Raw genomic sequence first — 13,483 nt, forward strand, 5'->3', positions numbered from 1 at the left:
ATACATATCGCTTGTTTATTATGAAAATTAAGTATTTATCTACATACCATCTATTTCTTTAAATAGTCTCTTATCATATTCCCAAAAACAAGCCTGAATCTAGTATCTTTCTAATAATAACAGTAATTATATACAATATAATACCAAATAACTATAAAAATTAGGGGCCCTTAATTTGAGGTTGGGGTGGAGGCGGCGGGGAGGGGGTGGGGGGGGGGGCGCCAAAGCAACCGCTTTCATGAGCCGGCCTTGAATAAAATTGAGTAACGATTCATTTATCAGAACAACAAAAACGTCATTAACTAATATATTCATTACATAAAATGCAAGGACTCTTAGTAGTTGAATTGGTTGATTACTTGAACTTTCACCTTTGAAAGTTCAATTCCCACCCTTGTAATCCTCTCTCCTATCACCCTTCCCCAACTTTTTTTTTTTTTTACATAAAACGCATACTCAATTATCACTAATAGAGAATTAATTTTTATTTTTATTAGTACAATCAAACTTCTCTATAACAACATTGTTGGGTCCGATTTTTTTTAGCTATTATAGAGAATGATTGTTATACATCTATAACAACATTGACATTTAAATAATATTTCGCTATTATAGGCAAAAAAGATGCATATAATCTAATTTTTCATTTTTAATTGCCAAATTCTAAATTTAATCATACTTTGTATAACGAAGGCAAATCTTTTAATGATGAAAATATATATTCATACCACATTCTTTGTCATAAATAGTGTATTAAAGGATCAACTATTTGGTCAAAATATCTACACTTACTATTGGTAATCATATATATTCTATTTTTATGAAAATTAGTTAATTATTATATTATCAAAAAAGAAGAGAGTTGTTATATGAGGGGTAAGTTTACAAAGAGCGTACTGTTATAAAGTTGATTTTTCCTGTTATAGGTAAAATGCTGTTATAGAGAAGTAAAATATAACATTAAAAATCGGTTTCGAAAAAACTTGACTGTTATATAGAGGCCCTGTTATATGTGGATGCTGTGTGACTATAGTACATTATTAATAACCACATAATAATTATTTTATTTTTAATCTCAGCATAAACAACTCCTTTTTATATTTATAAATCTTGCATATTCACTATTTTAATCAAAAGATCCTTAAATCCTCACAGTAAATTATGTATTCCAATTAGTGAGGCTAGCTTTTAAAAAGACACAGAAAATAACGTTTATTCTTTAGGCCACTTTGGTCCATTTCTTTTCATCAGACTGATGCAAACTGGAAACAATGGCGGCTCGTTTATTCAAACCGAACAACCATGGCACCTTAGGGCAACTTTTCTTCATCTACAACTCCAATTTCCTTTTTCAATATTCAACTAAAACTACCCCTGACCCGACCCACGACCCGACCCGTTTCTTGATCAACTATCTCGTCAAATCTCTTGGATTTTCAAGAAAAGAAGCCATTTCAACAAACACTAAGGTATTTCGTTCAAAATCCAGTGGAAATCCTCAAGTTGTGTTAAATTTCTTTGAACAAAATGGTTTAGACAAAACCCATATTGGAAAAATTGTTTCTTTAGTACCCAAGTTGCTTTTATGTGATGTTGACAAAACCTTAAAGCCCAAACTTGACATTCTTAAAGATCTTGGTTTATCTGGAACTGACTTAGTTAAGGTTGTTACAGGAAGTGTTTCTATTTTGGGAAGTCCTGAAATTTCTGATATGAGATTTTGTGTAAGTTATCTTAGAGAAGTATTGGGTAGTGATGAGTATGTAGTGAAAGCTATCAAGAAAAAACCATGTTTGTTGTTTGTTAAATCATGTGAAAGATTGAGGATCAATATGTTGTTTTTTAAGAGTATTGGGTTTTCAGATGAGAATATCAAGAAGTTTTTAGTTCAGAATCCATATACTCTTTTGGCAAGTCCTGAGAGTGTTGAGGAAAAAGTGGAGAGACTACAAAGTGAATTTAATATTTCTCGAGGGTCGGGAATGTTTATACATGGAGTTGATGTGTTTATTTCGATGAAAGAGTCGACTATAGACACGAAACTTGGTGTCTTTAGGGATTATGGATGGTCTAAATGGGATATAACTAAATTGGTTCAGCTTTTGCCTTATTGTTTAAGGCTATCACAGAAGAGATTGCGAGCTTCGCTAAACTTTTATATGGAGGAACTTGGTTTGGAACCTGCTTACTTGGCTTCTCACCCGACACTGCTTATGTTCAGTATGAAAAAGAGGGTTTTGCCCCGGTTGGAACTCATGAAAAGTTTAGTCGAGAAGAAACTGTATGATGAAGATTACAATCTGTATACTGTTCTGTTGCCATCAGAACAAAAATTTCATCAGGTTTATGTGCTTCCTTACAAGGATAAGGTGCCTGATGTGTGCGAATTGTACAACAAAATTCAACAGCATGGAAAAGCCAAAAAGTAGTATGCTGCTCGGCAGAGCTTTGGTACTCCACTTCATTTTCCTATCTAGTCCTTTTACTAGTAATATGCTGATCGTGATTGTTTGGGATGCCTATATAGTCTTGTCAGCCTTTAGGCAATATATTAGATATGCCTCAATTCCAATCTAGTCAGGCTTAGCTATATCGTATTCATTCCATCTATTCAGGCCCATTTCATTATCAACCCCTAGGTTACACACAGAGGATAGAAGTTCAACAGTCTTGCACTTAACATAGAGCTTGATGGAGAAAGTTCAGAAGAATTCATTTTGAGTCCTTGTCAACGTAATGCTTCCGGAAAACAGTCGTCCGAAATTTTGTTTCTCTCGTTTTTCTGTCAGTTTGGTGACGATAAACTTTCCTTGCTGAGTTTATTAAGATAATATTTATTGTTTTGTTTCCCCAATTTCAAAAAAAAATTATTGTTTTGTTTCCTGCCTTACCCTATCCCTCAAAAAAGGTGAAAAAAGGAACCTTCATTTCTTTGTGCCCTCTAGGTAACAACATAGTAGGCATCTATCAAGCTTTTAGTTGCCTGAAAAGAAAGGGGGAAGAAGAATCAGTTTCGGCTTTATACAGATCAAAACAATAAGTTTGGGATTTATCTGCTGTCCAATGAGTCTTTCTTTGATATCTCTTGGGTTTCACATTCAAAAAATTGTCTATAACTAGTTAAACCTGTATGGTGCAACTAATTTAACTAGCTGCATATGTTTGGTTAATAGAGTATGGGTAGAGACATTATTTTCTAAATATGAGCTTGATGTACTGCTAGCTTGCAATGGTGCTTCTAATTTGAAAGTGCGTCCTCCCCAAATTTATTCATCTTATTTAGTCACTTGTTAGAAGTCAGTAGCTTGGAATCTTCCATCCGTTGCACTGTGATTTTTTGCTGTGATTGTCACCAGTGACTCAGGGCTGTTTTGTGAATTATCCATGCTTTGTTACGTGAATAATTTCTCTTTCCTGAGTGTATGTTTCTCTGTTAAGCGGCACTGATTCTAGCATCTCATATCGACCACTAAGTGCCATCACAAAAAAGAAAATTACTTTGAAACAAAAGAATTTTAATGTTTGATTTACTCTTCCATATTGACGACTAAGTGCCATCACAAAAAAGAAAATTACTTTGAAACAAAAGAATTTTAATGTTTGATTTACTCTTCCATACCAAGTGTCTATAAAATTTTGTTAAGTAAAGTATGAAGACCTTGTGTTGAAAGTTTCTTGTGGCTTTTCATTTGAACATAAATGGGCTCTTCGAAATAAAATGTCTTATCACTTTTAGATGCTGGAGATCTTCTCTACTTCCCTAAGGTCCCACACTGAACTAATATTTAAACAAGAATCTAATTTCCCTTTCTTTATTTGGGCAAGGAGTCACACTAGAAGATAAAGATTTTTTTCAACTTTCAACCCCCGAGCCCCTCTCTTTCCTACATTTTTATGGATATTTTTGGAGGGAGTTAATATTATACCTTTAATACGCATAAAAATGTGGTAGTAAATTCATATAATACTGGACTTCTGAAATTATTTTTTTACTAATACACTCTTCTCTGTTCGGTTTACCGGAAACAATCTCTCTACCTCCCAAGGTAGGGGTAAGGTCTGTGTACACTCTACCCTCCGCAGACCCCACTTTGTGGGATTTCACTGGGTATGCTGTTGTAGTACTCTTCTCTGTTCATTATTTTCTTAAATCAAGTAAATGTATTTCATTGAGTTCATTATGTTGTAGATAAAAGACAGAGATATTGAGACTAACAACTAAATGATAAACATTGTAACCTAGATATCTAAACCTAACAGGCGATATTAAATCTTATACAATTCAGGATGGAGAATATCAAGATTGGGTTTTCACTTTGCCACCAGAGTATGCCATATCCTTCAAGGATTGGTGGATAAGATGTGCTTTTTTGAAGTATTAGGTGATTTTTCCCAATTTATCTAACCTCTGGAAGGCGGAGTTGTCCGGTGCATATTATGGTTTGTGGTAAAATATAGCAGGTACCTGTTGAATCAGTCGAGGTGTATATAAATCACTAAATAGATACGGATAAGTTCAATTCTGACATCACTACTTAAAACACGGGTCTCTTGCTCCTTGCTGACAGAGCGGGTTCAGACACCACCATTATTATTAGTATTATTTTTTGGAAAAAGACGCAATCTTGTAATTTCATGGTCAATGCGGAAAATGTGAGTAAAGCTCACTTTAGGAACAACACCATGTTGACAAATAGATTTGCTGATTTTGTTTGGATTGTAATGAAGAGTGTGATTACAAGAGTGCTTTCTACGCAAATGTTTCCTCGAGAACAATGCCTATTACCAGTGCTTAATCGTTGAATATCCTTTGCAGTATTTTGGGTCAATAGCAACTTTCCATTTCTTCTGGATGAGGCATGGGAGAATGACCAGGTGGCTGTGGCCTAGGTCAAAATGGAGGGTGGCGCTGGAAACAGCTTGGCAGGATGAATAAATTCCGCGTGTTGGAAGCACTTGATCTGCAATTGGAAGTCGTATCACACATGCATTCATACAGATTGCAGGTAGACAAACACGCAACATTCTGTCAAAGAAACTGAAGCAGAGCCAGAGCCAGAGCTAGTGATGCATGATTTTATTCTTTACTTAATCAAGCTATTAGTACTAGTTTTAACTCTCTAAGCTGGATAAGCTTTAGTGTCAAGAGCTCTCAAGCTGGAAATTTTGTTTCTGAATCCTCAGCAATATTTAGCGTCGTAGTTAACTACAGGCTTTTGATTTTTGTCAAAATTCCAGTTAGGTAGCTGAAGCCAGCAAAAGAGGGAGTGTCACGACTTTCGGACGACAATACAAGAGGCTTATTGTCACATTGGTCTTTTTGATTTTTCATTAAATAGAAAAAAATAGTTAATCATTTCTTTGTTCAGGATGCCTGTTGAAAATTATTCATATCATTCCAAACTAAAAGCTTCTGTCTTCGGAGATTCCGTATTCAAAGATGAAGCGCAAATAAAAAAATCAGCTTATAAGTTGAAAATAGTTTATAAGCCAGAAAAAAAAATATGAGAAAAGACATCATTTAACCTCGAACTAAGATTTACGAAAAAAAGCTTTAGAACTAAACTTAACTTGTATTTATTTACCCCCTTAACAACTTTCATCCCAATTATTTACCACCCTGAAAGCCGACGTGGCAAAAAAAAAAAAAAAAAAAAAATTAAGAGAGTGAAAAGGGGGGTCGCTGATATATATATAGATATATATTATTATATAATTAAAAATAAAATAAAAATAATATATAATTAAAAAATAATTAATTATTTTTCTCTCCACCTCCACCCCACCCCACCCCACCCCGCCCCTCTCTCTCTTCACCCCACAACCCCCGCCCCCACCACCATCTTCTTCACCCTTCCTTTTTTATTTTCTCTTTCTTCTTCTTTCTCTCTCCTACCATAACCACCCATAATAACAACACCCACATCTTTAACCACACTCACTCCACCACCACCACCATCACCCCACCAAATTTCATCCCATTCCTTCTCAAAATCATCCATAATCATTATTTCATAATTTTATTTTTGAAAGAAAACAAAAATCAAAATCAAGAAACCAAAAATGGTAAGAAAAGAATGATGAGAATATAGAGAGAAAGAGGAATGATGGTGGGAGCGGGGGGGTGGGTGGGTGGGGGTGTCGAATGGGATGGAAGATGACGGGGAGGGGGGCGGGTGGGGGGAGGGCGGGGGGCGGGGCGCGGGGGGGGGGAGGGGGGGCGTGGGGGTGGGGGAGGGCGGGGGGGGTCGTGGCCGCGGCGGGGTGGGGGTTGTGAAGATGGTGGGGGAGGGGGGGGGGGGCGGGGGGGGTCGTGGTCACGGGGGTGAGGGGTTGTGAAGAAGAAGATGGTGGTGGTTATGGAATAATGATTATGGAAGAAATGGAAAACAAAATCAAAATCAAGAAACCAAAAAATGATAATAATAATAATAATAATAATAGCCAACAATAACAACCAAAATAATCAATTTGGACGAATTTGAAAAAAAATGGGGTGAAATTTGGTGGGGTGATGGTGGGTGTTGTTCTTGTGGGTGTTATTCTTATGGGTGTTTATGGTAGGATGAGGAGAAAGAAGAAGGAAGAGAAAAATAAAAATGAAGGGTTGGTAATTTTTAGTATTGATTATTTTGCTTGGCGGCGGCGGCGGTGCGGCGGCGGAAGGGCGGCGGTGGCGGAGGTGTGGCGGCGGGGCGGGGGGTGGTGTTGAGGAGAAAGAAGAAGAAAGAGAGAAGGAGGAAAGAAGAAGAAAGAGAAAAATAATAAAAGAAAAACAAAAAATGAAGGGTTAGTCATTTTTGATACATGGCAACGACGTGGCAATGCAATGATGCAAGAATGACGTGGCGAGTGTGTGCACCTCCCATTGTGAGAGTGGTATTATTTTCTTAGGGTGGTAAATAATTGGGATGAAAGTTGTTAAGGGGGGTAAATAAATACAAGTTAAGTTTAGTTGCTAAACCGAGTTTTCGTCAAGATTGAGGTTAAATGACGTTTTTCTCAAATATCCGGATAGTCTAACTTATTTTTTTGGCTTATAAGTTGTTTCACTTATAAGTTGCTTCGTATAAGCTAAAGTTAAACGGGTTTAATTAATTTTTTGAGTTTATTTTAAGACAAAACGACTTTAAACCTGGTACAAACAACATCAAGAAAATTGAAAATAACTTATAGACAACTTATAAGTCAATCCAAACGGGCTCAGATCTATCTTCTGATTAATTGATGTGAATTTTGTGAGGAGAAAGGATGCGTGTGCGCGTGCGTGTGTGTGACTTTGACGTTCTTTTTTGTCCTTTTTATTTTGGCTAATGAGTCCATAAGTTGTACAGTCATATGTGATTTGAACTATCATAAGATGGAATAGGTTATTTAAGATTTAAGGGCATTTAGGCTCGAAGATTAGTGGGCAATTTAGAGTGTCGTTTTCTGAGAGAAATTTATCAGTATCACATTTAATAATTAAAATTCATATCTTAATCAATTGCAAAACAAATAGGCCTAACTGGGGCTTTGAACAAGGTTTGACAACAAGTAAACCACCAACTAAGGCTAAGTGGTGTTTTCTGTTTACTTAAACAATTATTTTCATTACGGAAAAGGTCCATATGTGTCCTTTTACTATACGAAATTGCACGGATATGCCGGTCGTTAAAAGGTAGTCTCACATATGCCCTTAACATTATTTTTTGGGTTACTCATGCCCTTGAGTTAGCGGAAACCTGACAAAAATATTAGAGGGAAGATTTGTGCAGTTTTCCATAGTATAGGGGCATATTTGGTCCCCTGAAATTTCTAAATATTATGACAAAAAACAAAAATATGACATAAAATATCATTGCACTCTAAAACATAAAAAACATTTGCAATTACAATCCATGCATCCACCATTACATTACATCTAAATTATACAACTAAAAGATTAAATGCAACTACAACCATCTTAAAGATTGTTTTCATAATAAGAGCACCATTTTCCCTTTTCAAAAGATTTGTTTTACTATATGATGATATGATTTTTATTTTTCAAATTGTTGATGACCCGGATATTTTTCGTCTTTCCAGTCCCAATATCTACATGATAATGCATGCAACAATTGCCGCACAAAACATAATCATAAAAAAATTCATTACAGATTTGCAACAAAAAAAAAAAAAATCACAAGGAAAAAGAGATAACTTACATTAAACTTATGACACCTGAAAAAACGTCTCCCGCAGTGCTGAAACTTTGACAACAATAATAGAGAGTATTACGTTTTAAGCATTTATATGGTCTTACATAAAATTCATGTGGTCTGGCCCTTTCGTGAATTCCATGCATAAGAGATAGTAGATTTGTCATGACTTATGATTTTTTTTTTGTGATCTGTAATGACTTACATTAGACTTGTGATTTTTTTTTTTTTTTATGACAGATTTGTAATAATTTTTTTTATGTTTATGTTTTGTGCGGCAGTTGTTGCATGCATTATCGTGTAGATATTGGGACTGAAAAGACTAAAAATATCCAGAAAAAACTATCCAGATCATCAACAAATTGAAAAATAAAAATGATATTATCATTAGTAAAATAAATAATTTATATGTGAGACACCTTTTAACGACGGACATATCCGTGCAATTTCATACAGTAGAAGGATACATCTAAGCCTTTTCCGTTTTCATTATAGACAACACCTTTTGTTCTCGAAAAAGACAGATATATTTTTCTTTATTTAGAAACATTTTAAACTTATCATCCTCAAAATAGGACCTTTCAAGCTCCATTTAAATATAAAATTACTCATTTATAAGAGGCAAAAGCGCTTGGGACCCCCCTGAACTTGCAACTTTTTATACAGTGCACAGCTAAACTATGCGGAGGATTAAAAACCCCCCCCGAACTTGCAACTTTATGCGTCGCGTCCCCCTTAAGTGTCCACATGGCATGAAGGTGACTTCAAATGTTCATTGGCGCGTGAGGGGTCATTTTTGTCCACATCGACCCCCCAACGGTTAAAAACTTAAAATAACCATTTTCCTTTAATATTTTCCTTCCCCAACGTCTCTCTCTCTCTATTCTCTTCCTATTTATACACCACAACCCCTTCTCCTCCACCATATATTAGAAATTTCAAGAATTCCTCCATTAAATTTCTTCTCTTTGCCATCAATTTTCTTCCTTTCCATTAATCTTTGAACCAATGATTTATAATACTAGACTAATTATGGGTTGCATTGTATAGCGATATGTTAATTGTTAAACACACAGAGGCACGAACCCATTGTCATTAACGTGAGATACTAACTACTATTCGCTTAATTCGAACAATTTATTGTTAGGTTTTGAAGTATATATACGAGGATCCACACGAATAATCAAAAATATTGATTTGTTAATTTCTTTGGGATATAACTTAATTACCACAAACTCAACCGTCATGGACGCAAAGTTTTATGGTTACTTTAAATTTAATAGCTCGATTCGAAAAAATCTAGTACTCTATATTCCGTTAAGTTGGACATATCGCTTGGGTTGCTTGTCTCAAGCCGAATTCATACTTATGTTAATTGTTGTTAATTTGTAAACCGAGATTAAGCATGTGAGTTGGAACAATATCTGCATAAGAAGATTAAAATGCAAGCTCGATCCGAGGCATACTTTCTTAGAAATGCAAAGTGAATATCTTGGAGGCGGACTTTTAGTTATATTTAGTTATCCGGGATCAAGCAGACTTTTAGTTGTGTTTAACTAAAAGTGCCGGAGTGCGTACTTTTGTTATGTTTAGTTATCTTGCGGGTCAAATGAGACTTTTATTGTGTTTAACTAAAGTCCGCCGGAGGGCGCACTTTTAGTTATGTTTAGTTATCGGGTCCCGTGAGACTTTTAGTTGTGTTTAACTAAAATTCGGTGCAAGGGGAAACGACTTTTAGTTATGTTTAGTTATGCCCGTCGTTCTGTTCTCGTATCGTTTCTTATATTGTCGTATTGTCCGGTTATTAGTATTAGGAAAACTTAATACATTGATACGTGTGGTGATTTTCGTGTTCAAGATGAGTTGAGTATTTTGGAAAGGAAAGCATCATCGATAGGAAATAACAAAAGAAAATATGAAAATGCGGGAGTTAGCCCGATATCCTTGAATGCTTATTGTTTGGGCTCCTTCTAACGAAAGTTAATTATTTATTAGATTAGCTCATTGGTGGAGGAGAAATGAATCTACTCACTCCCCATTTATTACTTCCTAAAGAACAAATGTAATGGAAGTCGTACAATGAAACGTGCTTTCGAGAGAACATATGAAGGAGACAAACCATCGGTGAGGGTTGAAATTTTGATGATAAAGAGGTTTAAATCCCAATGTTTAGTTTAAAGTTAAAATAAATGGGTAACTTGGGTCGGGTTGTAATTATCTACGTGGATATCTACGTGGACAACCACATCAAGCATTTTTTACACCGTGTACAAATGCGTGTTTACACGCTAAGGGGTGTGGACACTTAAGGGGTGTGGGCACTTAAAGTTGCAAGTTCAGGGGGGTTTTTAATCCTCCGCATAGTTTAGGTGTGCACTATATAAAAAGTTGCAAGTTCAGGGGGTCCCAAGCGCTTTTGCCTTTATAAGAAGAGAGAAAAATGTGCACTTCTTTTACTATTCATTTCTCAAAACACTTCGACACAAATTTTGCCGGAGAAGAAATGAGAGCATAAACCCTCAATAAGAGCAATAACCCAATTTTGGCTTTCAAATCAACAAGGATGCTAGTCAAAGCTCGAGCTTTATCATCTGCTTTAATATTCAAATTTAATGGTAATGGCTTTCTCTTTCAATACTCAACAACTGCCCCAACAAACCATTTCATGGTGAAGTACCTCATCAACTCTCTTGGATTCTCCAAAGAAGAAGCTATTTCTTCATCTGCTAAGGTAAGTTACCATATAAATACCGACAAGAATCCAGATTTATTCATCAATTTCTTGAAACAAACAGGTTTTAGCAACACCCAAATCAAAATCTTGGTTTCCAAGTCTCCAGATTTGCTATTCTATGATGTTGAGAGGATCCTTAAACCCAAATTACACTGTCTTACAGAACTTGGGTTGTCTGGTTCTGATATAGTCAAAATCCTATTAAGAGATTGGACATTTTTTAGTAGAGGATTAGATACTCATATAAGACCTGTTATAAAATGTCTTAGAATTTTATTGGGTAGTGATGAAAATGTGGTTAAGGTTATAAAGAAAACTTCTTGGTTGATTAGTTACAATGGTGGTATAACTATACAAGATTGTCTGAATTTATTGCAATCAGTTGGCTGCTCAAATGATAAGATCAAGAATTTTGTGCTAACACGGCCCGGAATTCTTAAACTTGGTGCCAAGAAGCTTGAGGAAACGCTGCATAGGGTGGAAAAAGAATTTGGCGTTTCTCCTGACTCGGCAATGTTTCTCCACATTGTTAGTGTGCTTGCTAGCCACAGTAGATCTAATTTGGACAAGAAAGTTGAAATCTTTAAGAGTTTTGGGTGGTCTGATTCGGATGTCCTCACCATGTTGCAAAAGCTACCTTACTGTGTAGGCCTATCAGACGCAAAAGTTCGAACCGCATTGACATTTTTGATGAACGAACTCGGGCACGAATCTGTTTACATCGCTTCTCGCCCTTCGCTTTTAATGTGCAGTTTGGAAAAGAGAGTAAGGCCCAGGTATGAAATCTGGAAACTTGTCAATGAAAAGAAACTGACAAAGTGTAAGTGGGGTTTTTACACGGTCGTGTCATGTCCTGAATCAAGGTTTTTGGAGAAGTATGTACTGCCTTTAAAAGCTGAACTGCCTGACTTGTATGATTTGTACATCAAGAACATTGGAAAATAGATACTATTTAGCTTTGTTTATTCTTTTGATGGACACGCATAGCTATCTTAGTTTGCAGCTAGGCAAAATGAATTTTATTTAATCAGATTACCATTTCTCTTTGAGATATCATATCAACATTTAGTTCACTTGTTGCTGATTATCCACTATTTGGTGCAGTTGTAAGTAGAAAGAAAAAGGTTATCTTTTTAAGTTTAGATAGTGCTTTCAGCAAATTCAAATGAGGCAGTTATTTCTCTTTTTCTGTTACATGCCTTTGAAGATTTTCCAATGACATTGCAAAGAACGAATAAACTCTGCTGTTTTAGTAGTTCTCTTTCTTGTTTATGTGCTACATTTGCTGCGAGTTTCTTCTGCTCGTTTGACTGTTGCGAGGATGCTATATGGAAAAATATTGACTTTTCGAGCAAGTCAGTGTGTTTTTGGTTTTGTTAAGCTTCTGTATGAAGAAACTGTATAGGGTAAATTTAGAAATGGCTGGTTCAAATAGCTCTGACTTTTAAAGTAAGAGATGCATGTGTTTTAAGGCAACTGTTAAAGAGGTAGAAGTGTGCGGATTTGTAACTTTACAGATGAAAGGATAAGCATATGATCCTTTGATGCTGCTTTAAGTGAGGGTCAATGTGTTATCGAAATAAAAAGAGCTTTGTTTGCTTGGCAAATAAGAAAAAACGGAGACCAAAAAAAAAAAAAAAAAAGAAGCGCATAGGGCCTCTCGTTGTGTCTTAAATTAGTCTAGTGCAAAGTCCGGTGCAAGTTCTCCAATAGCTTGCAGTGACATAATAACTTAAACTCATACTAAACTTACCGGGGCTCATGAGCAATAAATTTAGTTCTGCTTCAAATGAATTGATCATAATGACTCTTTTTTTTTAAATTTACACCGGTAATGCTAGCTACTTGGCGGAGTTACTGTTTACTCACCTTTTGAGTTGGTCTTAGCTCAGCTTGTGTCGAGTGGCTTGATCCCTTTTATATTCTGTATTTCTGTGGAAGCTTCATTGGAGCCTTGAATGTTAAAAGATTCTACTGATGACTTCTTTCCAGATGTTAGTTGATGGATTTTGCTATGTGCTGAATGAATGCCATTTCAATCAACCAATGTCATTTCCCAATTCCTATAACTAATTTGTTTTCAAAGTTGACGTTTGTGTATTTGTTTTGCTTAAATATGGATGATCAAGGTGCAGAAAAGATGCTTGTCATGTCCTAAGCTTGAAGCTGCTACCCTATACCTATTATGTCTATTGACTAATTTTAGAGTTGATATTCTCATTTCAATATTATTTGCCTCAACTTTCATTTCTTTCTATTCTTTGCCAACCCCGTACCCTATTTCTCCTAGACGAAAATCTTCCACGTTCATCTCCCTCTTTCCTGTTTGGATTTTGGTGCTTTGTGAAAGATGTATCTATACCTCCATGTGTGAGCTTGCTCACATTGTTAGTCCCAAGCCCGGATAAAGGAGGAGAGTAGCGGTGGGCATAAAACAAACTAGTCAATCTTTGATAAATTCTCACAACCCCCAACTTGTTTTGAACTGAGGAGTCATCGTTATTGTTGCTGTTGTGAAAGATGTGCATTGGTTTTAGGGAAAAGAAAACCATATTACAGCCATTCGCAG

General features: G+C 35.9%; 2 protein-coding genes across 2 annotated transcripts; both read left to right on the forward strand.

Moving 5' to 3' along the window:
* The first annotated feature begins 1,148 nt into the window (after positions 1-1,148).
* On the forward strand, positions 1,149-5,422 carry LOC132033796 (transcription termination factor MTERF15, mitochondrial-like). The gene is made up of 2 exons (XM_059423886.1): positions 1,149-2,451; positions 4,817-5,422. The coding sequence occupies exon 1, from the start codon at positions 1,272-1,274 to the stop codon at positions 2,427-2,429; it is 1,158 nt and encodes a 385-aa protein (XP_059279869.1). The 5' UTR covers positions 1,149-1,271; the 3' UTR covers positions 2,430-2,451; positions 4,817-5,422.
* A 5,258-nt stretch (positions 5,423-10,680) lies between these two features.
* Positions 10,681-11,965, forward strand: LOC132033797 (transcription termination factor MTERF9, chloroplastic-like). The gene has a single exon (XM_059423887.1). It carries the CDS (start codon positions 10,744-10,746, stop codon positions 11,857-11,859), a length of 1,116 nt encoding a protein of 371 aa, XP_059279870.1. The 5' UTR covers positions 10,681-10,743; the 3' UTR covers positions 11,860-11,965.
* The last annotated feature ends 1,518 nt before the right edge of the window (positions 11,966-13,483 follow it).

This window comes from Lycium ferocissimum, chromosome 10, assembly GCF_029784015.1.
Source record: "Lycium ferocissimum isolate CSIRO_LF1 chromosome 10, AGI_CSIRO_Lferr_CH_V1, whole genome shotgun sequence".
Taxonomy (NCBI): Eukaryota; Viridiplantae; Streptophyta; class Magnoliopsida; order Solanales; family Solanaceae; genus Lycium; species Lycium ferocissimum.